This window comes from Chamaea fasciata, unplaced genomic scaffold (assembly GCF_029207755.1).
Source record: "Chamaea fasciata isolate MVZ Bird 193981 ecotype frontalis unplaced genomic scaffold, bChaFas1.0.hap1 SCAF_8, whole genome shotgun sequence".
Taxonomy (NCBI): Eukaryota; Metazoa; Chordata; class Aves; order Passeriformes; family Sylviidae; genus Chamaea; species Chamaea fasciata.
The window spans coordinates 29,702,039-29,729,087 of NW_027094093.1; the positions used below are offsets into that span (position 1 = coordinate 29,702,039).

Consider the following 27,049-nt stretch of genomic DNA (forward strand, 5'->3'; position numbering starts at 1 on the left):
TTCCGTGCAGATTAAATGAAGGGTGCAGTATAGTCTGTTCTTAAAGTGCAAGAGGTGACCCCATCCCAAGGCACACTAATTATCCTTGATAATCCTTGTGTGATCCACATGCTCACTTCCCTTGCAATAAATTACCAGTACAGACAAGCTTCATTCCTCAAACTCCAATTACTTTTTTTCTTATAAGCAAAATCCTATGCTAAAGCACTTCTTACTGCTTAACAGGTTAAAAAGAAGTAGAAAACACCTGCACCTTTGACATCAAAGAAGCAGGACTGACGTTGGCCCTTCTGGCAGTGACCATGGCTGGTTTGTTTTCTGCCCTCTTATGTGTGTTGCAGGCTCACTGAAGTGGTGGGTGAAGAGAAGGAGGAGCAGGCAGGACAGCCAGCAGGTGTTTTTTGTCTTTATCCTCCCTTTCTTGAGAGAAAGTGTATTCCTGCCAGGGAGATGTTTGTAACCAGGGATTGTCAGGCTGGAGCACAAAGCCTACAGCAGATCTAGAAATGACAAAAAGCCCAGAAAGCCGAGAAGCAGGTAACACTGCTGTGATGCAGGGAAAATAGGTTGGAGACTGAGACTTTTTAACATCGCATCCCAGGAAGCTTCTGAAATGGCCAGTGAGAGACCAAGATGGGAAAAAAGGTCTCTGTGGGCGGGATTTGGTTATCCCAAAGTCTCTTACTTTTAGCTGTCTCCCCTGTCCAAGTTCTGCAGTGTTCATTCTGCTTTGTGCTCCAGTGAAATGCACTGCTTGAGATCAGCTGGGCCAGTTGAGATCAGTGATTTCCAGTTCTCCTTTTCAGGTGTAATTTCTCTCATTTTGAAGGTCTAAGTGACTCTGTATCCTGCCACAACTGCCAGTAAAGTCTTTCTCTGAAGTAAACACAGGTTACACCATCATTATCAGACAAAAGAAGGATGAACAACCCATCCTTGTATCCCCCGCAATGGCACTTCTAATGGCTATGGAGCTGGTCTCCTGTGGCAGACCCCACTGCCAGTAACACAGGCAGGTTATGAACACACTACTTAACACCAAGTAACAGCTCAATGTGGTAAATGCCTCTCCCTTCATCTGCTTTTGTTCAATCTTCTGTTTTAAGAACAAGAAATGCAGTGTTGGGTAAACTCCTATACTGAGAGGGTGTATCTTCTTGAATGAGGGAGGGTGAGAGAGACGAGAAGTATTACTCAAGTCATTCCTGAACTTAGGGTTGTCTTAAACTTTTAACTTGCACTGAACCAGGAAACACTGCTGGCTTACAGCCAGCAAAAATGGTTGTGTGCCTCTCTGCTGGCACAAGTAATGAGCGGCCTTGTCCCTTGGCAAATCTGCTCAGGATGCTGAGCGTGAAATGTGGGGGGGTTGCCTGTGCCTTCCTTTGTATCTCTGTCCCTGAAGTCCCTCCAGTGCAACCTGCTCCCCACACCTACCCCTAGTCCCCACAGTGACTGCCTGGTAGCCCCCCTCTCCCTCTGTCTGCTCCTTCAAGACATGCTGGATTCAGCTCCTGCCCTGTTGCTGCTCCCTCCCATGCCCATTGCCCACCACAGATCACTCAATTCCTCCAGGCCCCTCCTTAAAACTGCTCTGCCAGGCAGCTGACAGAACAAGAGAAGGAAATGCCTGGGAAAGGTTTGTCCCCAGTGCTCTGTGCCTACCTGCTTGGCCAGTGTCCAGCCTCCACATCAGGTCACCACCACCCTCCCAGCTTCAGGGGACATCCAAAAACTAATCCCAGAGTCTTGTTAGAGTAATATATTTCAGTGCTGTGAGCCCCGGACCCCAGCAGGTGCTTCAGGTGGGAATGGGTGGGCAGAGGAGGACAAACCTGGCTGTAGGAGTGGCAGAGCTGTACGTCACCATCCTCTGGCAATGTCCATCTCCCAGACTTACACTCTTCAGTCTTCATGATACACTCCGATTTTCCAATGCTGCTCAAAGGTGCAACTGAATTAATCCAGGTCTTAAAACCTCCCTGTTGGCTGTAAAGCAAGTGCATGGGACCAAAAGAACTTTTCAACCATTGAAAATGAGGGCCAGGTCTTCATCAGGTGTAAATGGTGCAGCTTTTCTGCCTACACTAGAGACTGCTGGGTGAGTGTGCAGTCCTGCACGTTAGAACAGTTCTCTATAGTGAATGCACATCAGTAGCTGGTGGATTAACTATATTTTTAAACTTTACTTCCATTCCTACCTGGTTGTTTATGTTTATTACGATCACAGTTTTGGCAGTGTGAGTCATTTGCAACGCAAAAGGCCCCAGTTCCTCCAGGAAATAATGCACTGAACAGACATATATCTTCACGGACTACAAGTCTTCATCTCTGCTTGCCCTTTCCTGGCCATTCTGTGACACACCAGTGGTCACAACAGTATCTCTCCAGGAAAGAGCGTGACACACCCTATGTGCCCCATTGCTTGGTGATTTGTGAAGGAATTAGTTATAGAGAGATGGTGGTTTAGGAGAACAGACACAGAGAATTAATGAAATAGGAGAACTGATACCAGTGAAATAGCAGCTCTGCTGAACTTACCAATTAAGTCATTTAGCACACATTTAGACAATAAAAATATGACTGTTAGTCCAGACAGACACACACCCACAGCAGTTGTGACGTTCTGCACAGAACTACAGAGAAATTTCCTTTGCAGAAATAACTCAGTAACTTTCCAGAGGCTGTAAAATCAAACTCCTGTGTGTCAAAACTCAGATATGACAGGAACGCTGAACAATTATTATGGAATAAAAAAATATGCTATGTTTAGTAACAGTAGCTGCTCTATCGTCAATACTTGTTTATGGCAAGAAAAAGAAACATCAAAGGTAAAGGGCCTTATGTATCTATTAGACAGTGCATGTAATCAAGAGGCAATCTTGCTGTCAGAAGACGTAAAGTAGGGAAAATTGTCTTTGACAGCTCTTTATGTGCATCAGCTCAATACCTTTTTTCCTTGCACATTTTTCAATCCTTTTCCTTCCTAGATTCCTATACATTTTGTTATTTCACGTAAATTTGGTTTCTCCACTATATTTGATATGTATAATTAGAAATATATGTTTTAACTACCTAAAAGTTTAAAAAAAGCTTCAGAAGTCCAAATCAAATATTTAGCTATGGATACAGATACACATATAATCAGGGGATGCAGATGCTCTTTAACTTCAGATGGTGTCCAAGAATTTGAGGGAACACTCTATGGATGCATTCAGTGGTCTCAGAGGCACTGGCATGCAAATCTGAACTGGTCAGGGCTGTTAAATCATGTGCTTGTCCATAACCCCAAAGTCCCACGGAAATGTTGTGACCCATGGTTTTACACTGTCAGTTTCCTAAAAGATACCAATAACATGAAATAGTTGTGGTGAGCGATGTCTTACCTCAGAGAGCAGGGTGGGCCGCTCTCTGTGGATGTCTCTTTTCATGGCTACTGAGGGAGCCAGATGATGTGTTCAAACTGGCCACCTAACTTTTCATAGAACAGATGAATCCCACCTTAGCCCCATCTGATTGCTGTCACAGCTCTACCGCTCTGGAGCAACACAGGAAAAAATTGCCCCAAATGAACCTACCTGCCATTGATCCAGATGCTCTTCCACATCATGCCTCTTCTCAGCAGCCTGAGTTGGACTTGGTGTTCACCTGGATTCAAGGTGCCCTCCTTCTTCCTTTGAGGGACACTCAGCTGGGTATTCTTCACTGTCCCTGGTGGTTTTTACTGGGATAGGACTGATGGTCTCATGGTGGTCAGGTCCAGTCCCCTGCCCTTGCAAACAGCCCTGCTGCACCCACCTCTCCTGAGGTTTTCCTCCCCTCCAACATGCACCCACACACATAAACACACAGCTTTACCAGTTCCAGCAAAAATTAAACTGAGGAAAAATTAAAATTAGACTGAGTTGCTTGGTGCAACCAAGATAAATGTATGACAACATAACTTGTATTTCAGCTGAGCAGAATTTTGTTTGGCACAACTAACAGAACATACCCATTTTTCCTCTTTGCTTTTCAATTTAGTTATTCAGTCAGGAAGCACCATCAGAAGATCAAAAGCAATTTCTTCTCTATGCAATTTCTTATTTTCAGATTAGATGCATAATAATAATTAAAACCACGTAAAAACTGCATATGTTTATCTTTACAGGCAAAGCTAAAGACAATAAAAAAGCAAGGACATAGTAATATTCATTGTTTTATTGTATCTTTTTATGATACTGACTAGAACGCCAGATTTAATAATATTGGATGCAGGTATAAAAATAATCCAATCCTTAAAAATTATATTTTGATGCTACAGTACTGTATAATTAGTGGAGGCTGAAAATATAATACAACTTTAAATAATACTGGTTTGGAAAACATCCTCAGAACCCCAGAGACTTGGAAGCAAACATTCAGAGACAGAGGGAAGGAAGTGGAGCAGTGTCAAGAACATAAACCAGGCTTGTAAAGAAGCACAAATAAACACTGAAAATTTATCTTTTGTAAGAGAGTTTACAAAAGGTGAGCTTTACTATTGCAATTCTAAAAGCTGCTCAAATAAGTCATTATGATCTTACACACCAAGTTTGACCTTCCACTAGGATAAAGTCCTGTAGAATGTAATGGGTTTAAATGACTGAGTTTAACAGAATTTCCTTTTAAAAAGGAAGGTAGTAGGTATTTATCCTGTTGAGCTTTTTTTTTTTTTCTTTAAAGTAAACCCATCCTAGAAGATTCTATTGAAGATTTTTTGTGTCCAGTGAATTCTATAGCCTTATTCAAGAGAAGTGATGATTGTTTACTGTATTCCACAGGACTTTTCCATACAGGATTTTGCAGACCTGGGGGGCTGCCTGCTGCAATCATTAACCCAAGTAAGACTCCCATCCCTTCTAGCATTTCATTGAAATAGAGACTGAGCAATTTAACATTTAAATATCACTTTGGAGGAACATCAGGTAGCCTCTCTTGGTGTTCCCTCAACAAGGATATTATCCAACACAGACTAGACACAGAAGAGATGTCATCCCAAACATGACCTTACAGTACAGAAGCCACACTTCTGAAAAATAAGTAAGTACATTTTTTTTTTCTTTTTCTTTTTTTTAATTCTGGTACTTCTTACTCCTTTGTGAATTTCTCTCCTGCTTTTCAATTTCAGCACTTCAAGGGAATGAAGAATGAAATGTACATTGAAAAGGTCCCAAACTCTTACAAGCATATAGGACATACCCCTTCTGAAAATAGGAGATCTTGCTTAATTTCTAAAGGCACAGGTAAGAGTCATCTGAGCAGCTGATATGTGTGACACCAGGAAGCATCTCTACATCCCTTGATATTACATAATAGGAAACAGGCTGGCTGACCAGTAAAACAGCTACACAAAATTCCCATTCATTCTCTTCCCAGGAAGCTGTTTCATATCTTGAACCTGTTTCGTTCATTCTCATATAACATAGCTCCTGCTACAGTTATAAGTATGCTTAAAAAAAAAAAATAGGTACAACATGGAAAGGCAGGAACAATATCACAAAAATAGGCACACAGAGTCAGGTGATAGAGTAATTCAGGCCTAAAAAAAATTTCTTTACAGTCCATGGGAGAGTTACCCCAGTCACAGTAATGGATGCTGGATTACATCCTTTGTGTGTAAAGAGGAAAAAACATTAGTCAGCATAGGAAGAGCATTTAACTAAAAAGCATCCATTCTTGTTAATTTAAGGAAGAAAGCTAAAGATTACTATTAGAGAATGAAAATTCCAGCTGGATTTGGAATGGATATGGCCATTGACCAGCATCAGAGACAAGGCCCAGGAAAGTAACTTGGTGTATCTGCAGCAGTGTCCAAACCCACTCGATGCTCACTCGGGTCCCAGCAATCACCTGTACATGTATCGGCACAAACAATTTCACAGTGATAAATACCTCTCTCTAACTTCAATTTATTGCTATTTTAAAAGCCTTTTATCACCCTCCAGCGTGGAGGCAAATAACTTCATAAGGCTGTTCACAAGCAGTAACTCAGTACATGACTGTGGTGCCAGTGGGTCTTATGGGAAATGCCACAGGAACAATGAGATTCATCGCTGCTATAAAACTTAACACTTCCAATGTGGGGGAAAAGGGCATCAACCTGACCTGCTTTTTCCACTTACAGTCCAATTCAGTGCTGTGAGGTTTCAGCAGTATGAAAAAACTGCCCTGGTTTTCCCAGTGCAGCTGGAAGGACTGGCCAGAACAAGCAGCAGGACACAGGAAGACTGTATGTTCAAGATGACTTTTGAAAGATTCCTCAAATCTGTGTTTTGCTGATCAGTTCACTGGAACTGCTTCTCCTATGCTGACTGTCAGGGGTATTTTTGTGGAAAAGGCATTTTGTCAGTATAATTGGCAGAGCACCATAGCAGCAAACACACGCCTCTCACAACTTTTCCTGTCAAGCCACAGAATTAGCATTTTTTTTCCAAATTTAATTAAAAATACACCCACACAACTGCTCGTGAGTCCTTGCTAACTGCTCCCCTCACTTTCCACAGCAACCAGGAACAATAGCAGATTTATGAGCAGTGTTAGTGTAGTTTTTCTTCCTTTCCCCACATCTGGCTGAACCACTTGCATTCTTCATACCAAAATCATGCCACTTCCCTCTTATCCTCTCAGATAGTGGAGAGTGATTCCCCTTGGCAAAAACAGCGAGTGTGCTCAAAATTTTCAATTTGGGATAGCTAGAAGTAATTTAAAAGAGAGATGAGAAATAAGCTGCATGTTTTTAGACATCCTACAGGGAATTAGGTTGCGAACCGAGAAGCATCTGATTTTGAAAGTGTGCTTGAGGACACATGGAGACCCTTCTTATACCCAAGAGGAGTAACAAGGCACACTTCACTGCCAAAGGGTGCTTTGTGTATGGCAGACACAGAGAGGATCCTGGTGGCAGCTTTACACAGAGACAACTTGCACTGAAACAGGCCACATCCCTGCTGTGGCTGGGCAAGTCTGTAATGCTGGGGTGAGGCAGTGAACACTTGCAGTGAAACTGTCATCATAAACTGTGACACTACACAGTGCACTGCACCCCTTCTGTCCCAGTGGAGCTGGGAGCGGGTGGTGCCTGGCTGAACACAGAAGCACTGCAGCACAGGGGAGAGCCAGGGGCTGAATCATTCCAGGCTGCCTCTGTCACCTTCATAAAAGCTTCCTGGAACACTGTTGGGGGAAAGCACCTGCACTCATCTGGGTGCTGACTCCTCCTGCCTAAACCCCTCCCTTGCCTGCTGGGCAGGGCCTCTAAGACTCCCAGAGGAGGTGTGGCAGGTCAGGAGAGACCTTTTTCCTTCTCCTCCTGTGGACTATGCATTGGCTCTGCGACTCTTCTTAACCAAGCTAAACAGAAGTTCAGGCTGCAATGGATAAACCCTCATAAGAAATGTCCCCATGTTTACCTCCACTGGCAGAGAGAAAATATTTAAGTGCAATTACACTCTCTGTTTCAGGAAAGCCCAAGTTTTGCTGTCCTCATTAAGAAAATCCTGCAGGATTTTCTGAGACTCTTTCTCTCCAGATACAATTTAAGAAGAATTTGAAGACTGTTGAGATAGTAAAATTAATTACTTGCAAACTTTTGTGTGCTCTCCTTAGAAATAGTCCTATCTCAATTCCACTCAAATCCCTTGCAATTTGCAATGTGCTGGGAGATACAGACCAGAAGTTTTGTTCATATACTCTTTGTGCAGAAGGATTGATCGGCAACTGTGAGTTGCTGTGTCGTACTTTGTCCTTTGTACTTGACACACAGAAGTTCATCTCCTAGTCTCTGAACTCGCCAAGCAGTTATACATCTTGGCCTGTAAGCATGGGCCTAAATGCCTCCCCATCTGAGGAAATGCTGGCACCTGGTTAAATCATGGGATTCTCATCATTGCTGGGACACTTCCTTATCACAACCTGCTTTACTAAAAAGGGACAAAGTCCAGTGCTTTTCCACAGGCTTTGGATTTAGATTTAGGATTAATTGCATCTTCCTTTTTTTCTTTTGTAACAAAGACATAACTCTACTCCATACCAGGGGAAAGGCAGTCCTTTCTGTCCTGGGTGAAAACTCTGACCAGCATGGCAGGGAAGAGCTAATTCCTGTGCATTACCTGTTACAGTATTTCAGACCCTGTAAGTAGAGCTTTCCTTAAATACAGTTCCTTAGGCAGCTGTATTTCCCATGAGCATCCATTCCTTTCCCCCTACAGCTGAGATCAGCAGTGTACTACCAGCTGCAAGGCTGATTATGGATCAGACAGGCATGAAGTTGCATGCATTGTCACCAGAAGTTCGTGTAAGTGCAAAGGATACTGCCCTAGGTGTCCATAGAGCTGTTTTTCTGCAAGCTCACACTGCTGCTTCTACACAGAAGACAAGAGCTGAGGCGTAAAAAAGACACTGTGTTTGTGTGCTGTGGCTGGTGCCTTCTCAAGCACATCTGCGGCGCCTTTCCTGCCTTGAAGTTTTGAGAAAACAGAAACTACTGTGAGCAGGGAGCAGAAACCTCTAAGCCAACACAGCTAATAATCGCCTGTTGCTTTCTGATCTCCCTCTGGATACTTGTTACTGACCTTTGATAGGGAACACAACAGCCTTTAAAGTGCTGGGAAAGGATCTGGGAACTACACCTGCAGGAGGAAAGCAAGTGCTTCTTGATGGAGGGCTCCTTAACACCCCAGGTTTGCCTCCAGTGAGCAGCCACAAAAGACATGAGCATCCAAACTGCTGCCCTTACTTGGGGTTAGGCACTTCGGGGGATGCACCCCGTGGTCCTCAGTGCTTCAGTGAGCTGAGCTACCTAGTGAACTTACTTGTAGGCACTGTTATCTTTTAAAGCATGGTGGGGGAGAAGGGAATATCAGCTCATGCACACACTACAGATATGGTGGGTTAGTGACTAAGGAATTTTGCTATTATCCTCATACAAGCAGCCACCTTGAATTAAAAGCCTGCTCACATCCAAGAGGAGAAACTGCATCTGGACCTTGTATTTAAACAGGGTTTGGATGACTCAGATTAACAGTGCAGTAAAGATAAGCGGCAAATATACTTTGTTATATTTAATTATATTTCCTGCAAGTGAGTTGGGGCAATCCCAAGCACACATGCAGGTTGTTGGAGAATAGAAAGTAGCCCTGAACACTTGGGGTGTTGGTTGACGAGAAGCTCAGCATGACCCAGCAATGTACTCTCACAGCCCAGAAAGCTGTGTCCTGGGTGGTGCAATTGTGTCCTGGGTGGCACCAGAACCAGTGTGGGGAGGGGATTCTCTCCCTCTACTCTTCCCTCCTGGGACCCCACCTGCAGTGCTGTGTTCAGTGGTCCCTTAAGAAGAAATGAGGCCAGAGGAGACCACAAAGATGGTCAGAAGCTGGAGCACCTCTCCTATGAAGACAGTCTAAGAAAGTTGGGGATGCTCAGCCTGGAGAAGAGGAGGCTCCAGGGAGACCTTAGAGCACCTTCCAGTAACTAAAGGAGGCCTACAAGAAAGCTGGAGAGTGACTTTTCGCAAGGGCATGTAGGCATAGGACAAGGGGAAATGATTTTAAAGCAAAGAAGGTAGATTTAGATTAGTTATAAGACAGGAAACTCTTCGTTATGGGAGTGGTGAGGCACTGAAACAGGCTGCCCAGAGAAATTACCCAATCCCTGCAAGTGTTCAGAGCCAGGTTGGATGGGGGTTTGAGCAACCTGGTCTAGTGGAAGGTGTCCCTGCTTATGGCAGAGGAGTTGGAAAAAGATGATCTCTAAGATCCCTTCCAACCCAACCCATTCCAGGGTTCTGTGATTAGTAAGATCTCTTTCATGATCTATTCACTTTAGGTCAGAATACAGTCCATGAGTTTCAGTCTGATCTTTGGTGAGAAATGCAATAACTTACATTCTTCAGCTTCTGCTAATATGAATGAACACACCTGGGAGAGGAAACTTGCCTGGTCTGAATCACTTGAAACTAGGATGGATGAAAGAAAAACACTTCAACATAAGTGATCTTTGCTATGTAAGGATTGCAAGCATCATGTTTTCCTTTCCCTTAAACGCAAGTGACTGCAGTATGCCCTCTTTTCCAATGCACTGAAAGCCTCCACAGCTCCTACAAATTCAAGGTGGACTGTGGAAGTTTGAAAATATAGCCCACCTTCAGTGCCCAGAATCCAGGTTCCTCTGCCCAGCCAAGGCTACAGCATTATTACTCCTTCACAGATTCCTCATAAAAAGATTTCTGAATTCAGAGCTCATCTTCTTCTTCCCTGTTAGTAATTATTTAATATTATATTGCTGTGTCTACAGGCATTTAAATCCTTGCAGGGAAACAGAGCCCCAAAGGTTCCCATATGGAAGCACCATGATGGCATGTAGTGGCATCACTTCTGAACAACACTGGTTGACAAAACAACAACATTGCCTATATACAGAAGATTTTAAAGCAGCACAGAGGAACAACTGTGCCTTTTTTTCCATGAAAATTGCAGTGGTGTGACTAACCTTCCTGCACTCCTTGGAGACAACCCATGAATTCAGCCAATATTGCCAGACACTGGGCTTTGGCAAGGACCCACTAACCTGGAGAACCTTTATCAGTAGGAAGGTGAGGGCCAGAAGACAAGCCAGCTTCCCTGTCATGCACAAAGCCAACAGCAAGGCAGTGGTCTAAAAGGGAATGGACAAACTTGCCTGACCAAAAGCAGGTGCACAGTGAATCTTTGCATGAAGGCAGGCTAGGAAGACAAGCACAGTCAACAATGAACAAGATCTGTAAACAAGACACTCCCTAGTGGTATTCAATGCAGAGTGCTGGGCACAGTTCATCTGCCTGTACTGATCCATGCTTGCTCACGTAGCGCCAAGAGTGAAGAACAAATAAGGAGTGCACGTGTTAGCTTCCCTCTGGGTCTTCTAGTGATGTGCTTCTTGAGTCATTCCCTCCTCTTCCTCCTCTTCCTCTCTGATGCTCAGCAACCGTGACTGTCCCTCAGGGCAGCAATGCTCAGCATGAAGTTCAAAGTCCTTCCTATTAAATGGGAAGAGTAAGACTGATGTGGCCTGAACGATCCAAGAGACGGATTGTATCTGGGGATTAAGGGCCACACAACTGTGTCAATCTTCCACTCCCTCTCCACTCTCTGCTAAAAATAGTCTCTTCTTCTGGTTTCGTCACTAATGAAGGACGGATTGTATTGTCCAGGGTAGATGCATGAATGTCGAGATCCAGGCAAACCAGTGTAGGGAGGATAAAGTCCGTTTCTTTCCAGTTCAGGATTTCTCAGTCCAGTTGGCTGTATTAGCAAAAAAAAAAAAAAAAAATAATAAATAAATAAATAAAAAGGGTCTTATTCTCACACTCAAATCCTCATTCAGGCACAGCCTTACCACATCTCTTTGCTGTTGGTTCAGTAGCTAGAGGGAACAATGCGATCTCTAATGATCTCTATAATCTTCAACGATTTTTGCTGTATTGCCTGAAGGGATTATTATGATGAAATCTAATTTCAACATCTGAACAATGAACAGACTTGAAGTTTACCTGACTCTGCTAAGTGCGGTCTAAGTACACAGTTAATTTTTAATTAGAAAAAAAAAATCTACTGCTGAGCTCAGGTATTGAAACAACTCTCAAGGATATCATCCCAGAGCCATCCTTAAAGGAGGAAATCCTAGAAAATCAAAGTTAGTCTCCTGCTTTGAGTATTACGCAGGCACTTCTCTCCCCATTGACCGTAAGTACCTCCTCTCCCAATACAGACCCTTGAATTATATGTCAAATACAAAATGATCTGACCTTCTTTTCTCTTCCCTCCTTGTAACAAAATAAATCTCCTGGGGACATTTGGTGGAGGAACATTGATGTCTAAGACCAAGACTGTGCAATCCTTTCACCCAGTGAATAACATGAAGCCTCTTGGTTTAATCTGTTACAGAGCAGATTCATGCAAAGCCCTCATCACCTACTGCTTTCTAAAAAGTTTCCCTTTCTAGTTCCCAGCATAACGAGAGTCTTAAAAAAAAAATTAGGAAATGCATTTTCATTTTCAAGTATCTCATTCTTAGTGGAAGCATGAAGGAGGATTATTTGACTCCATGCTGTGCAACCCATTAAATTTGCTTACTGAAAAACTTAAAATGTAAGCCAGGAAAATTGTAATGTTCTCTGTTCTCTGCTCTGAAAAGCAAGGAGTCCAGAATGTGTGACTTGGGTGAAATCCTGCGAGTTTCACTCTCATGAGTAACCCACACACACCTTAAGTACATGTTGCTAAAAATGAGTGACAGATGATACAGCCGCACCACAGCTCTGGATACAGCCATTAGCAGATGGTACCACCCATGACAAAACAACGTGTCCTTACGTCTTTCTGTGCCCTACACAGCCTATTACTCCTCATTACCTTAGAGCTAAAGGGATGCTCCTTATGTACCCTGGAAAGGGAAGAAATGGAGGAGAAGAGGGATCCTCAGTGACCAGCATCTTCCTACTTTGGGGCAAAGTTCCCCAGACAGAGGTTTCAACCTTCCACTTCATCAGTGAGGGGGGACAGGATAAAACTGCTAACAGAGAACCCTAGAAGTTTATCCAAAACTTTTAACTGTCCTTCTCTACTCTAGGATTGGGATTTTTGGGCATTTTTACCAAAATATGCCTAAGCGTTCTTCCTAATGGCATATCTTTGTGATATTAACCCCAGGAAAACAGCTAGAGTCCATAGGACTCCTGATGCCTTGCTGTCTATGGAGAACATCTGCCTTGCCTTTTTATTTTGCAGGAAAGGGATCTGCACTTCCAAAAATAAAGGAATATGTCTTTCCTGTATGAGGCACAAAGGGTTAAAAGTTAAGCTATGGATAGATACCGAATAATACACATCTGTCATCTGCAGCAGGTTCTTGGTGCTTCCATTCTCCTGCATCTCGATGGTCTCTCTGCCCCACTCCTGTGCCCGGGGATTCTTCGGATATTCAGCATAAGGTGACATCTGGAAATCCCCACTCTTGAAAATCAGTTTACTTATGTCATTTTTATTCTTCCTGTTTATAAGAGAATGAGGGAAAGTGAAAACTTACAACTTATCCTGCTATCTTGCATACACTTCTCACGTGATCCCAGGAGAGATCATTACTTGGTGTTACGAATCTTGTCTGGGAACAAAGATCACCTCAGAAGGACTATAGCCAAATATTCTGCTCTGAGGCCAAGTCAGATATGAAATCAGATCATGCAACTCAGTGAATTATCTGGTGGGACTTGAAATCTCCAAAGTTACATGGCAACCTCCCTGAGCAATCTGTTCCACTGTCTTACTGTTCCTTTGGTAAAAGAATTTTTCCCTAATTCAGTTTGAACCCCTCCTGTTCCAGGTTGTTCCAGCTATGCCCCTTGTCTCTTAAAAACATGTGTGTTCACCTAAGTCAATGAAAAAATCATGGAAATTGAGGAAGTAAAACATCTGGGAGCTCCCATGCTATTAACTATAGCACCTGTAGGCACTATGTTAATTCCTAAGAAGACCTGCAAGGAGCTGGCCTGAGTGACAGCTAATGTCCCTCCAGGACTATAATGTTGTATGAGTGGACTTTGGTGACACTTCCAGTTCAAAGCAGAGTATCCTCTAGGAAGTCACATAAGCTACCCAAGGCCAGGACTCACAAGAACATCAGTCTATCCCTCTGGAGATCCCTGTGGCCACCTCATCTCACTGGGGTTTGCTGCCATCCCCCTGGCTCAAAATATGGGGTAACTGGCACAACCAAACCACTCCCACGTCTATATTACTGACAAAACCAGTTGCCAACTTCATGAAAGAGCTTTGAAATCCTAGATTTGGGGACTGGAATGGTGGGGAGACAGTGTTACTGCAAGGCATCCCCTTTCAGATTACATAAATCACAGAACAGCCTCCTAGGCAAGCACATCCTGTCCAAAGCCACCTGCTGGCATGGGAACAAGGTGTGTATGTGTGTGAGTGTGTGTGTGCGAGAGGGAGAGACACACAAAGTGAGAGCACATGCAGGACTTGTCCATAAAGCTAAATGGAAATAGCCTTAAATACACTCAAACACCACTTGAGCAATGGCAAGTAACCTCTCCTGTTGCCTAAACTGCTCCTTTCGACTTAGCTTGCAATTTTGGAGTCTGCTTCCTGGCTTCAGAGCCTTACAGTTCTGCATGGGAAGGACTCCTCTGCCTCTCCATCCTCAGAGGACATGATTTCCAGGTGTGCCTTCAAGAGACACCCAGTCCATTGTTTAGCCTGGCTGCTGGGGAAAATAAATTTTAAAATTCTCCAAATAAAAGCACAGTGTGATACTTCAGTACCTCTGATTAACCCACATGCTTAGCTTATGTTTTCACCTATGTTTTGGTCCTTAGCTATCCTATGCTTTAGTCCTGAAGAGTTCCCACGTGGAGCTCTGGGTGTGGTGCAATCCACAGGGAGGACAGCCTGGCTGAGCAGCGGTACCTACCGGCAGCAGGTGACAATCAGTGCTATGCCCATGATGAGCAGCAGTCCCCCTCCTGCAGCTGCAATCACCACCGTGATGAGCTGATAAGCTACAGACAGGAGAGACAGAGGCTGAGAAACAGCAGTGTGGATTTAAACCCCAGTGTAATATAACCACAGTCCCCACACAAAGGGATTAGCTGTTTAATTCTCACCTTCTCCCCGCCCCCGTAAGCAATATAGCCTTAAGTTTTCAAGTGGAATAGAAACAAGTTCTTGTTTCTCTAAGAAATTGATTTCATTCACTGACATACCAGAGTAACTCAAATGGATTCACCTTCAAATATCTTGCTTCGAGAGTGCCCGCTATTTGTGCTAACCTGACAAGACTATACAGGGAAAGGAAATCTCCTTTCCTTAGGAGATGACATTAAGTCAACATCGTCAAAGAAGGTCCACGAAATAACCTTCAACAGAAAGTTATTCAAAACGAAGAAACAAAAAGCACTGAAAAAAGTAGCGTGTATCTACTGCATTTTAGATACAGTCACTTGCAATTACTTGTTTCAAATCTCCTACTTCTGACATTGTAGAAAATAAAAGAAATGAAATTCGGTACTCACGGTTTCCACAGTTGAATCCACCCAAGCCAAAGGGGCAGCTGGGAACAGAGAACAACAGGGGAGTTTCAGCAGCTCAGTTGTGCCAACAGCTCACCAGAGCAAGGATGGTGGGGTAGGAGGAGGGCAGAACAGTCACCATACCTCACACAGGTCTCGTTTTCCAGCTTATATCCATCTTCGCAGGCTAAAACCAGAGAGAAGGGCCGTGAGCACCGCGCAGCGGAGCCGGGAGGGATTTCCCAGCGCCGCTCCCCGCGGCAGCCTCGCCTCCACCACCCCAGGGGCCCGAGCGCACCGCGGCTGTGCGGCAGCAACGGGACACGCTTCGGTGGGGTGCCGGACGTCCTCCGGGTTGGGGAAAACATCGTGCGCTTAAATCCACCTCCCGCTGGCTTTGATGGAGCCATTTCAGGGCTCCCAAGCAGAGCCAGTTTGGAGTCTGGCGCAGGGAGGGGTGCTGGCAATGTAATTCCCAGCAGAGCTTCTCCTTGCCCAAATGAAAACTCACTGCACGCTTGTACTGCTTCACGCAAAATAGCAATGGAAAAAATCTGCAAGTGCCTCCAGTTTTCATTTTGAAAGCCCATTTAAACTATGCTACTTCAGCATTGGTGCGTGTTGTTAATCACTTCTAAATGTTGGTACTGCAACAAGACGTTATGCAAACAGTCAGGGTAACCCGAAGTGGTATGATAATTTTTTTTTTTCTCATGTCACCTTCTTTTCTGATCTTTCAAATTTTCAGCTAAATCAAATTTTGAGATATCATATTTTACTATACAATAGAAATTGAATTTATTATGTCTAAATAATCCAGAAAACTGTTTGTGAGATGTTGGTGAAAAACTGGAACCATCACTTCAAAATAAAATAATTTCCATGCTTACGGACAGCTATCCTAAATTATCTAAGGAAATTATACTACCCTTCTGATGAACAGCAAAGGGGATGATACATTGGACACACAACTATAAGGTTCAAATTACTGGTAAGATCACTCATGTTCTCAGCAATAGTCCCACCAGAGCTCTGGCAGATCTGCTGCCTTTCACAGAGGCAGTGAAGGTGGTCACTCAAAGGCCTGGGCAGGAGTGACACAGACACAGTCACTTTGGGCAGAGGGACAAGCCAGGACTAGCACAGGCAGCAGCCCTTGGGGGTCTGCAAGACATCACCTGTAGGTCTGGAAAACCCCTGTAGCACATCCCACAAGGAATTGTTTCAATGAAAACAATAATGCTCATGAATTTTTCCCCCTCTCAAACACTACTTGCTTAAAACTGTCACAGAATTTCCCTAAATTTAATTCCAGTTTCAAATCAAATAGTTGGACTGGAGCTACATTTTAGAGAAACACCCCAGACTGATTTTAATATTTTCAGTGACAGACAATCAACCACAGGACTGGGTCAGAAGCTCACAAAGTTAATTCTCCTCAGCCATTAAAAACATTCACCTTCTTTCTGGTCTGAATTACCCCAGTGTCAAATTCCAGACTTCGGATGTTTACTTATTAGACTGGAAAAGGTTATATGATCAGATTTCTCCTTCTCACCACCAAATCGCTCCTTTATCTTTAATAAAGCCAAGGCCCCTGAGATCTTTGAGTCTCCCTAATTATTGCAGATTTTCTCTGAGCACTCACAGGTTCTCTTCGACCCTTTTGATTTCTGCTTCTCAGAAATAGATGTTGCAAGCCCAGGGATAACAAAATTTCCCATCTTCTGCCTACTTCACATCCTCAGGATGTGTGGACGTGGAAGAGGGCTGCACTCACATCACGGATGTGGCTGTAGACACAGACTTGCTGAAGCAACTGGCCCCAGTGATGGTAGGGGGCTGATGTCCACAATACTGGTCTTGCACACCTTTCTTTGCCCTATATAACCCCACTATTCCTTCACTACCTCCCTCATTCCATTTATTTTTCTAGAGCTGGGGATGGGGAAGGTGAAGCTCATTACACAGCCCCCCTGCTGCATCACACTGTGATGCTTTTTGTACTAGATACATTTTTCTCCCTCTAAGATGATTTTTTTTTTTGAAGTAAAATAAGAGACCAGAGGTAACTGAGTGAAAGAGTTAAGAGCCTCAGTCAACAAACAGCCAAGGCAAGGATAGTAAATCCCCAAGGATCCTTGCCTAGCTCATTTATCTCACTGGGGCATTAGCAAAAGGAGACTGGATGGGTAGCTCCTTTCACTTGCTAACAAAAGCAAACTGAAAACATTGTGGAGTGAACATTCTACCAAAGTGAGCCACAGGACTGGGCAGTAACAAAATGTGCAGGGGAAGGGAGGGAGGCATCACCTCACAGCTCACTGGAGCTGCCTTCTCTAATGCGCACAGCAGCCCCGTATATCCCAGCCCCAGCTCCAGCCCAGCACCTGCATGTTGGGAAGGCCTGCAGGGGCAGGCAGACAGGTGCTGGAGCCCACCCTATGCTCAGCCCTAGCCCCGTAATGTGTGTGAGGCACATACTCCTTGAGCAGTTTCACAGCTGGAGCTGTGCCATGGGCAGAAGCAGCCCTGGGACCCCCCTGGCACGCAGCTCTCAGGTCAGGAGGATATAGGAGAAGAAAAGAGGAAAAGCAAGATCCTGAATATGCATTTCTCTGTCTTAAAAACTTGGAGCTTATGTATTTTCCTCTCCTCTCTGTGTCTTTTCCTGCCACTTTGCTTTCTCCTTTGGCATCTTTCCTGCTCCTTTGAACACGTTCCCAGGACACCTCTCACTGTCACACTCACTTGGCAAGATTCCAAACACAAGCAGGGGACAGAGGAAAGACCCAAGTGTCAGGGGCCAAGCAAACCTATTGAGTTGCACTCCTCAACCTAGGATTCCTTTGCCTTTGCCTTCCCAAAAGACACTCAGGGGTCTCTTTGGAAACCTGCTTTGCTGCTCCTTGCTTCACTCTGTACTAGTAAAAATAGCATGTCCTTGAAAAGCTGGCACATCGGGTTTGTTACTGAAATAGCCCTGAAGATACTGAGAAGGTTGAAAATCAGCAGCAACCCAGAGACACTGAACAGCACAGCAAGAGGTACCCTGGCCAACATCTTGGAACTCCTGTGGCTCAGAGGCCCAACCCTTCCCTGGCCCATGGCATGCTTTCCCAAGCATGTCCCCGAGGACAGATGCTACAAGGAGGACAGAACAAATCCTGAGGGTCAGGGCAGCCAATTCTCCCAGCCTTCCCACGGGGGAGACCGGACAGGGCAGCACAATAGCCGCTTCCCTCTTTGCAAATACTATAATTGGAGCGACCACACCACATTTTCACAACCCACAATGAGGGTCGGATACTCACGAGACCTCAGTTCCTGTTTAGGCACTAAAAGGGCAGAGATTTTCAAAGAGGCTGGTATATTGTATGCTATATTTATCAGCAAAATGGCCCTAAATATCAAAAGGGGGCCATAGCATGGCTTTTGGAAGAGCTTTTAAAATCCCAACCACCTAGCTGGCCCAGATGGGCACAAGTGATAATGAAAACTGGGAATCTTGTCAGAGTGGCACCATGTAGCCAGTGCTGCCCCCATGCCTCTGCACTAAAGCCTAAATCAAACATCAACCCTGTCCCTCAGACACTCTCAAGCTGATCTGTAAGATGTTTCCTACTGACAGCAGTGAGATGAAGGTGGAATTGAGGCCTCACTGTTTACAGGTAAGGTTTTTATATTTTCCACAGCAAACAAGTTTCGTCACTATGGAGTAAACACACATACAAGGTCTTAGATCTCTAAGCCCTCTGCAACCATCACATCCAAGTGCCTCACAGCCTTTCAGGTATTTATCTTCACTACTTGGCAAGAGACATGAACAAGACAAATGGAGTAATTTTCCCGGGGTCCCCACTGTCCATGATGGAACAAGAATTGGGTGAAAACCTCCCAAGTTTCAGCTCAGCTCCCCACTCACTACATAAGCCCCTCTGTGACTCTCTAGGGTTCATGGAGATGCTCAGTATTTCCCAAAAGAAATCCTTCCTCCAACATACAAGATGAGGGGAAGAAAGGACAGAAAACACAAAGGGAAAGGTTTTGTCACAAAAACCTTTTGTCACCGCAGAGTAAAGGAGAGGCAGGGCCATGACCTGGCATGCAGAGATGCCCATCTCTGAGCTGTCTCTCCCAGAGTCTGTAGCACATGAGTTATTTCCAGGCACATTTTTCTCACTCTCAGATTTGGCTCCAACAAAACATCTCCGCCTATTTCAAGAGCAGCCCAGCAGGCAGTGCCAGAAGCAATATATTACCACTACTGCAATTGTTATTGATATGTCATCAGAAAACTGCTTTTCTTAAGAAGCCTTACAGCAACAATCTAACTAGGGGATGGACACCCTGATCCTCCAGAAGTCATTTTGAACACTGGCATGTAAAGACTTTGTTTAAAATGCAGCAAAACCAGATTTGTTGGTATGAGAAGTAGCTAAAAAGTAATGCAGTCTTTAAGCTTAAAATTTCTATTTGGAACCCAGCTGAAAAATAAATTCGTAATAATTTTCAGATACAAATTTTTAAAATACTGATGATGTATTAATATAAGCTTTTGAGTTTAAAGCACTTCCCCCAAGTTCACTGAGAGTTCAAACAAAATCAAAACAGGCAGAGACACACGTCATCTCTGTTCTGTGCCACTGAACTGGAGCCCAAAGCAGCCAGGCCCCTTTCTCCCTCTCCTCAACCACTGTGACTCACAGCATGCTCCAGAAAGAGATAATATTATTCCTAGAGAGAGACTGTGTCTTCAGTGTCTGCTGAAAAGCCCCCTCACTAAAAGAAACTTGAGCTACTAATATTTATTCATAATATTGAGGGTTTTGAATGCACAGCACCACATGCACACACTCATTTTCACTGGAACAAAAATTTTTGAGGAAAATTCGGGCAAAATACACCACAAAGAGCAATACCTCTGCAGGAGTGGTCCATCTTGTTGTATTTGAAGTACCCACTTTTGCACTGGCAAAGAGCGACTCCATCAAAGTCGGTGCATTCTGAAGTTTCCTTGTCACATTCAGGGTCTTTCTGTCTGCACAAGCTGCCAGCTGTTGGGAAGAGGTGGCCAACATCAGCATGGTTCTCTCTGAACCCACCATTATGCACATTTGCTTTACCAGGGCATCCCATTCAGCTGATGTATTGTTTTAATCTCTTTTTCTTATTTTTACTAATATTTGTTCCATTAGGAGGCAGTCAACATTACCCTGTGTCCCCAGTTCTTGTGTATCTACCATCATCTGTACAGGCAAATAGAGGGGGTGAATAATAAAAGTTTCAGTTCGGAAGCAGAAGGGGAAATGAAAAGGAGAAATCTGGTTTGGCTCAAGCTCAAACACATTCATCCCCTGACACAGTTCAGCAAATCACTTTTTAAGTTTATATCAAGCAAAATGCTTTGCTTACATGAAACCAATTCTTTTCCATTTCAGCATTAAGCACTGGATTTTTTCATTTTTCAAACAAAAATTCTGTACTTTCATTTACAGTACTTTGAAGCAGTGTTTTAATTCAGAAAACCAAACTTCTTACGATGAGCATTCAGCAAAACTGTGGATAAATGATGGAAATTGTGACATCGAATTTACATTTTTTGCTGGGAGGTCAGACTAAATGGAATGAATAAATATTCATGAGAAATAAGATTTTATGGAAAATATGTCACTCATTTGGCATTCTCCCTTTATAAACCTCTCCTTGCTAGATCAATTTTTATCTGACTTTTTTTTTTTTTTTTTTTTAGGTACTTACACAAGAATGTAATTTGTTTCTTACTCTGCTTATTTCAAGTTAGAAGCTGACTTTACAGAATCACTGTATCAGAGGTAATGGTTAAGTATAATCTGAGCATGTTTACCCAAATAATTTAAAGCAATCCATGGGCAGGGTATAGCTTTAAAATACAGCACACTGCAATAAAAGCACACACTAAACCTCTCATCTGCATGTTTTCTTTGCCAAAATGATACCGGGGGTTTCGCACTAAATCCAGGCTAAGTGTTGCCACCCTAAAGGTGGCAAACCCTAAAAGAGTAGGCCAAACCCATAAGCCTTGAACCCCAAAGTCACAAAACACCACATGCAGCAGTTTCCTTGCAGGAAACTCTTTCAGGCATCCTGAGGTACCTCTCACAGATAAATCTCCTCCATCACTCCCTCAGGAAATGAGAACTGGGAGATGCCAGGGCACAGCAGTGGGGTCCACCTGGAGAAGGTCACACACAACACTGGTGCCGTTCTCCACATCTTTCTGTGCTGTATCCACATTCCCCTTGGGCTGATAAAGGATTCAGTACAGAAATGGAAAGGTCTTGACTGTGAACCATTTTACAACCTGCAACACTGGAACTGGGCAGGCAGGAGAGCAGAGTTCAGGGTGCAGCCTCAGCAGCTCTAATCGAGTTCACTGGTGGGGTTTTGTCTCTTGGCTTTCACACCATTTCCCTGGCTCCCAGCCATATGTGTGAAATTAAGACTTACGGTTTTTTGATCTGGCTGGGCCCAGTGTCACATCCCAGAGATGAAAGGCAGCTCTACAATGTCTCTAATCCTGTGCTGCACAATATTTTCACAGAGAGACAGATTTCTCACACATGTGGCAAAGATAAGGCTTGGTATCTGCATCCCTTTTGGACTGGGAGGTTCTTAAGATGACTCTCATTTGAGTAAGATAAAAAGATTCAGAGGGATTTTTCCAAATGACAAAATGTTCTCCCCCTTTTATAAAAGGAGCCAAATAAAACATCCCTTTCCCCTCCTGCCAAGGTCCTTCCAGATGCTATTTACCTCTGTGCAGTGATTTCAGGCTGGAGATGAACTGGCAGGCTTCAGTGGGGGATTTGCAAGCTCGAATGTAGCTTTTCACACTGCTGATGACATCGAAGAAAGTCACGTTGGATGCTAAAGAGAACGTGGATTGCACTGAAACGTGCACAAAATTTGCCTCCCTAACAAAAAAAACCAAAACAAAACAGCCCTGAGTATCACAAGTTGGTCTGATGTTATCATTAGCACCTTATACATAGGACTGCTATTGACACAAGAGATGCTTATCACACACACAGCACTACATGCACACTGAAAGAGCCATGCACTGTAAAGACCTTAAAACCAGGACTAACCAATACACAGAGAGGAGAATACGGAGCTGGAAGGGATGCCGGTAGCTCACTTTGGAACCAGCCACAAATCCCTCCTGGGCAGCCCATCCCCAAGCTGCTCAGGTCAGAAGGAGAGTACCAGGTGAGCCTAGCAAGCTGGTCAGGCATTCCTCATGCCCCGGACCACTGCCAGGCTGGGCTGTATCCAACCCAGCACTGACTCAAAATGGAGAGTGTGGGTCTCAAACTGAAGATCCCAAATGCTCAAGTTTCTCATTCTTCCCCTGGTAGCCTTAGCCTTACCTGCTTGCCTTGACTGTGGAGTGGTGGTATCCTGGCAAGCCTGACAGTGATGCATTGAGCTGCAAGGAGGGAGAGAGCAGCTGTTAGTGCCCCAGGGGATGATGCAAGGAGGCAGCCCCATGGGATGTAGCATGGGACAGTCCTCCTGGGTCCCTGACACCATCCCCTGTGTTTCCCAGAGATGCCTGCTGAGACCAAGGGGGCTCTGAGCATCCCAGAGGTTCATCTGCTCTGTAAGAGAGAAGCACTGCCCTGTTGCCAGTAAGAGGTGGACAAAGTCACCATTGCACAGCCTTGCACAAGAACAAAGCTCCAGGGATTTTGACATGAGCATCTGCCTGTGGCCCTGCAGTGCAATGACCACAAAGGTCAGGCATGAGCCAGATGTCAGCAGGGAGAGAGCCCTGTGCAAGGCTGTCCACAAAGCAGCACCCTTGGAGACTGCAGATCTTCCCTGATGCTGGATCTGTGCAGTTGTTTGTATTTACTGCCCAGCACAAGCTGTGCAGGCAGCACCACAGTGACTCCACCCAGCACCCCCTTTCTTTGGCAGTATCTCCAAATCACCTGCTCCAAAGAGCTGGAATGAAGTGCACCCAGCCCAGGGACCACTAACAGGATGAACTTGTGCATGCAGTAATCTGGAAAAGAACCGCACAGAGATGTACCTATACCCAGCCCATGGGTCTTTTTGGAGCTACTGATGGCATAGGATATGGGGTAGACAACAGAACTGGCTCTCTCAACTGACCAAGAGCCACGTGGCTACAAATGAATGGCTGGGAAACATGACAATCATAAGATGAGTGAAGGGGACTTGTCCCATCAGCATTGCCGAAGTCCCAGCAAGGACACTCACCATCTCCAGGATCTCCCTCTCAATGTGGAAGAGCTCTGTGTACTTCCCATGGGTGCTATTAGGTTTCAGGGGAACCTGGCCAATAAATATTCTCACTAAAACGTAGAATAAGACAAGTTTGTTAGGACAATTCTCTGTGCCATGTGTAGTATCTGCAAGTTTTCATCTGCCTTACATGAGAGGCAGTTTGCATGGAAAATTCCTTTAGAGAAAACTCAGATCTGAGAGTCGCTGCCCCAATAAAACAAAGTCACAGCCTTGGGTTTTCTTCCCAAGGGTTGCTGCAATGTTCCCACAGTCCCAGTCAAATTCCAGAGCTCAGTGCTGCTGAACAGACAGCATTTCACTTCAGTGTTCATACATTTCATGCAGAAGCACAAACTAACTTAAATAGATCCCTGAACACAGAGGGAGATGGGTAAATTTAGTAAGAAGACAGTGTCAGGAACCAAAGCTATTTATGATAATTTGGGGTAAACATGTCAAATCTCTTACTCCTCCCTGCAATGGAAGGAAATCAAATTAGCAAGTCAAAATAAAGCACTGAAGAAAGGACATTTCCATTTTTCAAACTGCTGGAGAGAATGAGCAATGACATTTGAAAAGAGGTCCAAAAGATGCATTTTTCTGTGCTTAGATGCATATTTGATTCACAGCAGCAGAATGTAATAATCTGAGTTGTCCAGACTTTCAGAGATAATACCCCTAAATCTTGTATTAAGTGTCATGAGATTCTCAGTGGAAATGAGAACTCAGAACTCCAGCTTTATGTTCCACCAGAAAAACAAAACCAGTTGCAGATAACATTATAAAGTCTCCAATTCTTTTCCATTTTTTCCCATCCACTGAACCTATCTTCACCACAAATTGTACATCATACATCTCTAATGTAACAACTCCAGACAAAAACTATGATGAGAATCACCTTTACAGTGTTTATATAATCTGTCCATACCCCAGTTCAAGGCGTAATCAAAACATGTCTCTAAATTAGAAGCTGACAGATTCCAGCTTGAAGAAATGTTTCAAAACACTCTTCAGGGACACCTCACCCATGTTTCCTTAGCAAAATTTCCATGCCTCTAATCCCCACTGATTAAAGGTCAGAAGAAAACCTATGAAAACAAATTCCCCTTTACAATGGAATATTGTAAGTCCTTGAGACTGAGAGTCCTCTAATAGAAAGGAAGGGGTCAGAACCTGAGTTCCAGCTAATAACTGTGCTGCTCAAAAAATGCTAAAGGTATGAAACAAGACCTTGATCTTACAAAGACTTTCACGGCTGCTTAACTTTCCACACATGGCTGACCCCACTGAAGCCAGGTTACACAACAGCCCCACTCACTTCTCCCAAGCCAAGTGTCTTCACAGGAGTCTGCAGGGCTGATAAGCTGCTGAGTGGTTTTGGGAAGTTTTAAAACACATCAGGAACAGAAGGGGCACCTCTGTCCTTACTGACAAGCCTGAGCCCACTGCTCCATTGCTGCGTTTTTAAGAAGCACTCAGGTATCTCTGCCTGCTCCCCAGGCAGCCCAACACAACAGGCATTAGACACTACACTTGTAAAAACACTAAAAGGCTCATATAAAAGGGGTGGTTGGAAGGAACATTAAGCTCCTGAACTAGTTTGAGCCTAAAACAATTTATTTTAGAGGATTAAAAATAATTATTACCATCCCTGGTTTTTCACTTTTGTTTTCTTACCTAAATTGCACTTTCCTTTTTCCAGCTCATATCCAAGAGGACACTGACAGATATAGGAGCCATGGGTGTTGTTGCAGGTGGCCAGTGCAGGACAAGGGTTGGAAAGACATTTATCCACCTCTATAAAAGTTAAAAACAGAACAAAACAGATTATACTTACAGAATCACAAAAATCATCAGCTGTTGGGCTAAAAGAGATGAACTTGACTCCCCATCTGTGACTCCTTGAGCATTATCAGATGCTTCATTGCATCATTTGCACTTAATATTTATGCTGTTCCTAATTATTCTGTTGGAGCTGAAAGAATAAATATAAACCACTTGAATATTCATTCAAAAGCCCTTGGGGTCTAGCATGGATCCATGTTAATACAAACATCCAACTGCTCTGCTCATCAGAGGATCTCGGGGTTCTTTCCAAAGACAAACAACCCAACAGTTAATGCATGAGAAGACCAAAGAAGGAACCCCAACAGCCCAAGTTAGACATGTGAGCACGGGCTGCTTCACCAAAGTCCTGCCCTTTTCATCCAAGCGCTGTTTCTCTGCTCCAAAAGTAGTGCTTGAGCACTGATCCAGTCTGTAGATTACCCAGTAACAGTGGAGGCAGCCCTGGCTGCAATCACCTCCTTTTCCAGAGCTCCTCCATGCCAGCCTGGGGATGGTCACAGCAGTGGTTCCTGCCTGTGCCACGACTCACAGTGCTTTTCCTGCTGGGTGAGCAAGATCTTGGGGAGCAGACACCACTGTGATAATGTGATGTCTCAGGGGATTAAGGACTGTAATCTCAGATGCTTCATAGATTACACAGCTCAAACTGCAAATTCTGAAGAATATATCCAATAGTTCCTCTTAAAAAAAAAAAAAAAAAAAAAAAAAAAAAGGAAAAAAGATATCCTGGACAAAAAATTCTTCTTGCTGCATCTAGGACTCACATGAGCACAAACACACATTGCACACACCCACAAGGACAGACCATAGGCAGGGCTGTGGACTTGCCAGTGGCGAGGCTCTACAAGACCAGCAAGACAACTTACACAGCACTTGCACCTCTCTTGTGGCTGCTCCTGAGTGCTGCAGCCAAGGCAGGAAGGACAGACTCCGTGGTTAAAGCATCAAGCACTGCAGCCAAACCCGTGTGAGCATTTCTGGTGGTGCTGCAATAACCCACAGCACCACACAGACCTGACAGCCCTGAGCCAAACCCTGCACTGGGACACACCACCTGATGCGCTCTCATACCTGGGCTAGCCTGGCACAGCTACCTCAGCAGCAGTGAGAAACAGATTTGGTGACTCTAATCTAAGCAGCCAGAAATGAGTGGGTGTGATTTAAAACCATGGCTTTCACTGTGCCATCCTTCAATTTGTGCTTTGTATAGCAGAGACCAGGGCAGCTTCTCTCAGGGTGGTGATTGCCCATGTACAAAGCACAATGCCCAAGACAGCAGAAGGATCTTTTTCATTCTGGTAAATGACAAATCTCAGTTTTTAAAGGAAAGAATAATTTGGCAAAAGTGTGAATCAATTGCTAAACAGGATGAATCACCTTAATTTTTCAATTTAAAAAGAATTCATTCCAGTAAAGTGATTCTTTTTCGAGGTTTTTTTGCATGAAGCTATAGCTATAATTAAAACCAATCAGCCTGAGAAATAAGTTTTAAATACTTAATTATTGGATGGAATATATATTATTGCCAATATTTCACTGAGATTAATGCCTTTAGCACACACAATATCCTACAGTGGCATGATGGCTGGGCTCTGAACTTCAAACACAAAGTCAATTTGCTTTCATATAAGACTTCAGCAAATGTATTTACTTGAGAAGATAAGGAGACTGGCAGTGGTAATAAATTACTATAACAACACACTCAGCAAGCCTATGGTACATAACCTACCAGAAGAAGCATCAGGTCCCTAAGTAGAAGATTAATATTTAGTGAGATGGGGAGAAAAAAACACATAGGTTGTAATATGAGAATCAGTTTCAACA

General features: G+C 44.0%; 1 protein-coding gene across 3 annotated transcripts in view; it reads right to left on the reverse strand.

The window, feature by feature from the left end:
- Positions 1 to 4,182: 4,182 nt before the first annotated feature.
- Positions 4,183 to 27,049, reverse strand: part of HEG1 (heart development protein with EGF like domains 1) — a 51,926-nt gene continuing 29,059 nt past the window's right edge. For all 3 annotated transcript variants that reach the window (XM_066190291.1, XM_066190292.1, XM_066190290.1), the window contains 10 exons: positions 25,055 to 25,174; positions 23,351 to 23,445; positions 22,492 to 22,550; positions 21,875 to 22,035; positions 20,002 to 20,136; positions 15,224 to 15,266; positions 15,083 to 15,120; positions 14,482 to 14,569; positions 12,870 to 13,044; positions 4,183 to 11,297 (listed from right to left, as the gene is read on the reverse strand). In XM_066190291.1, coding sequence (XP_066046388.1) covers positions 11,148 to 11,297; positions 12,870 to 13,044; positions 14,482 to 14,569; positions 15,083 to 15,120; positions 15,224 to 15,266; positions 20,002 to 20,136; positions 21,875 to 22,035; positions 22,492 to 22,550; positions 23,351 to 23,445; positions 25,055 to 25,174 — 1,064 coding nt within the window. In that variant the 3' untranslated portion in view covers positions 4,183 to 11,147. The remainder of the gene's footprint in view (positions 11,298 to 12,869; positions 13,045 to 14,481; positions 14,570 to 15,082; positions 15,121 to 15,223; positions 15,267 to 20,001; positions 20,137 to 21,874; positions 22,036 to 22,491; positions 22,551 to 23,350; positions 23,446 to 25,054; positions 25,175 to 27,049) is intronic.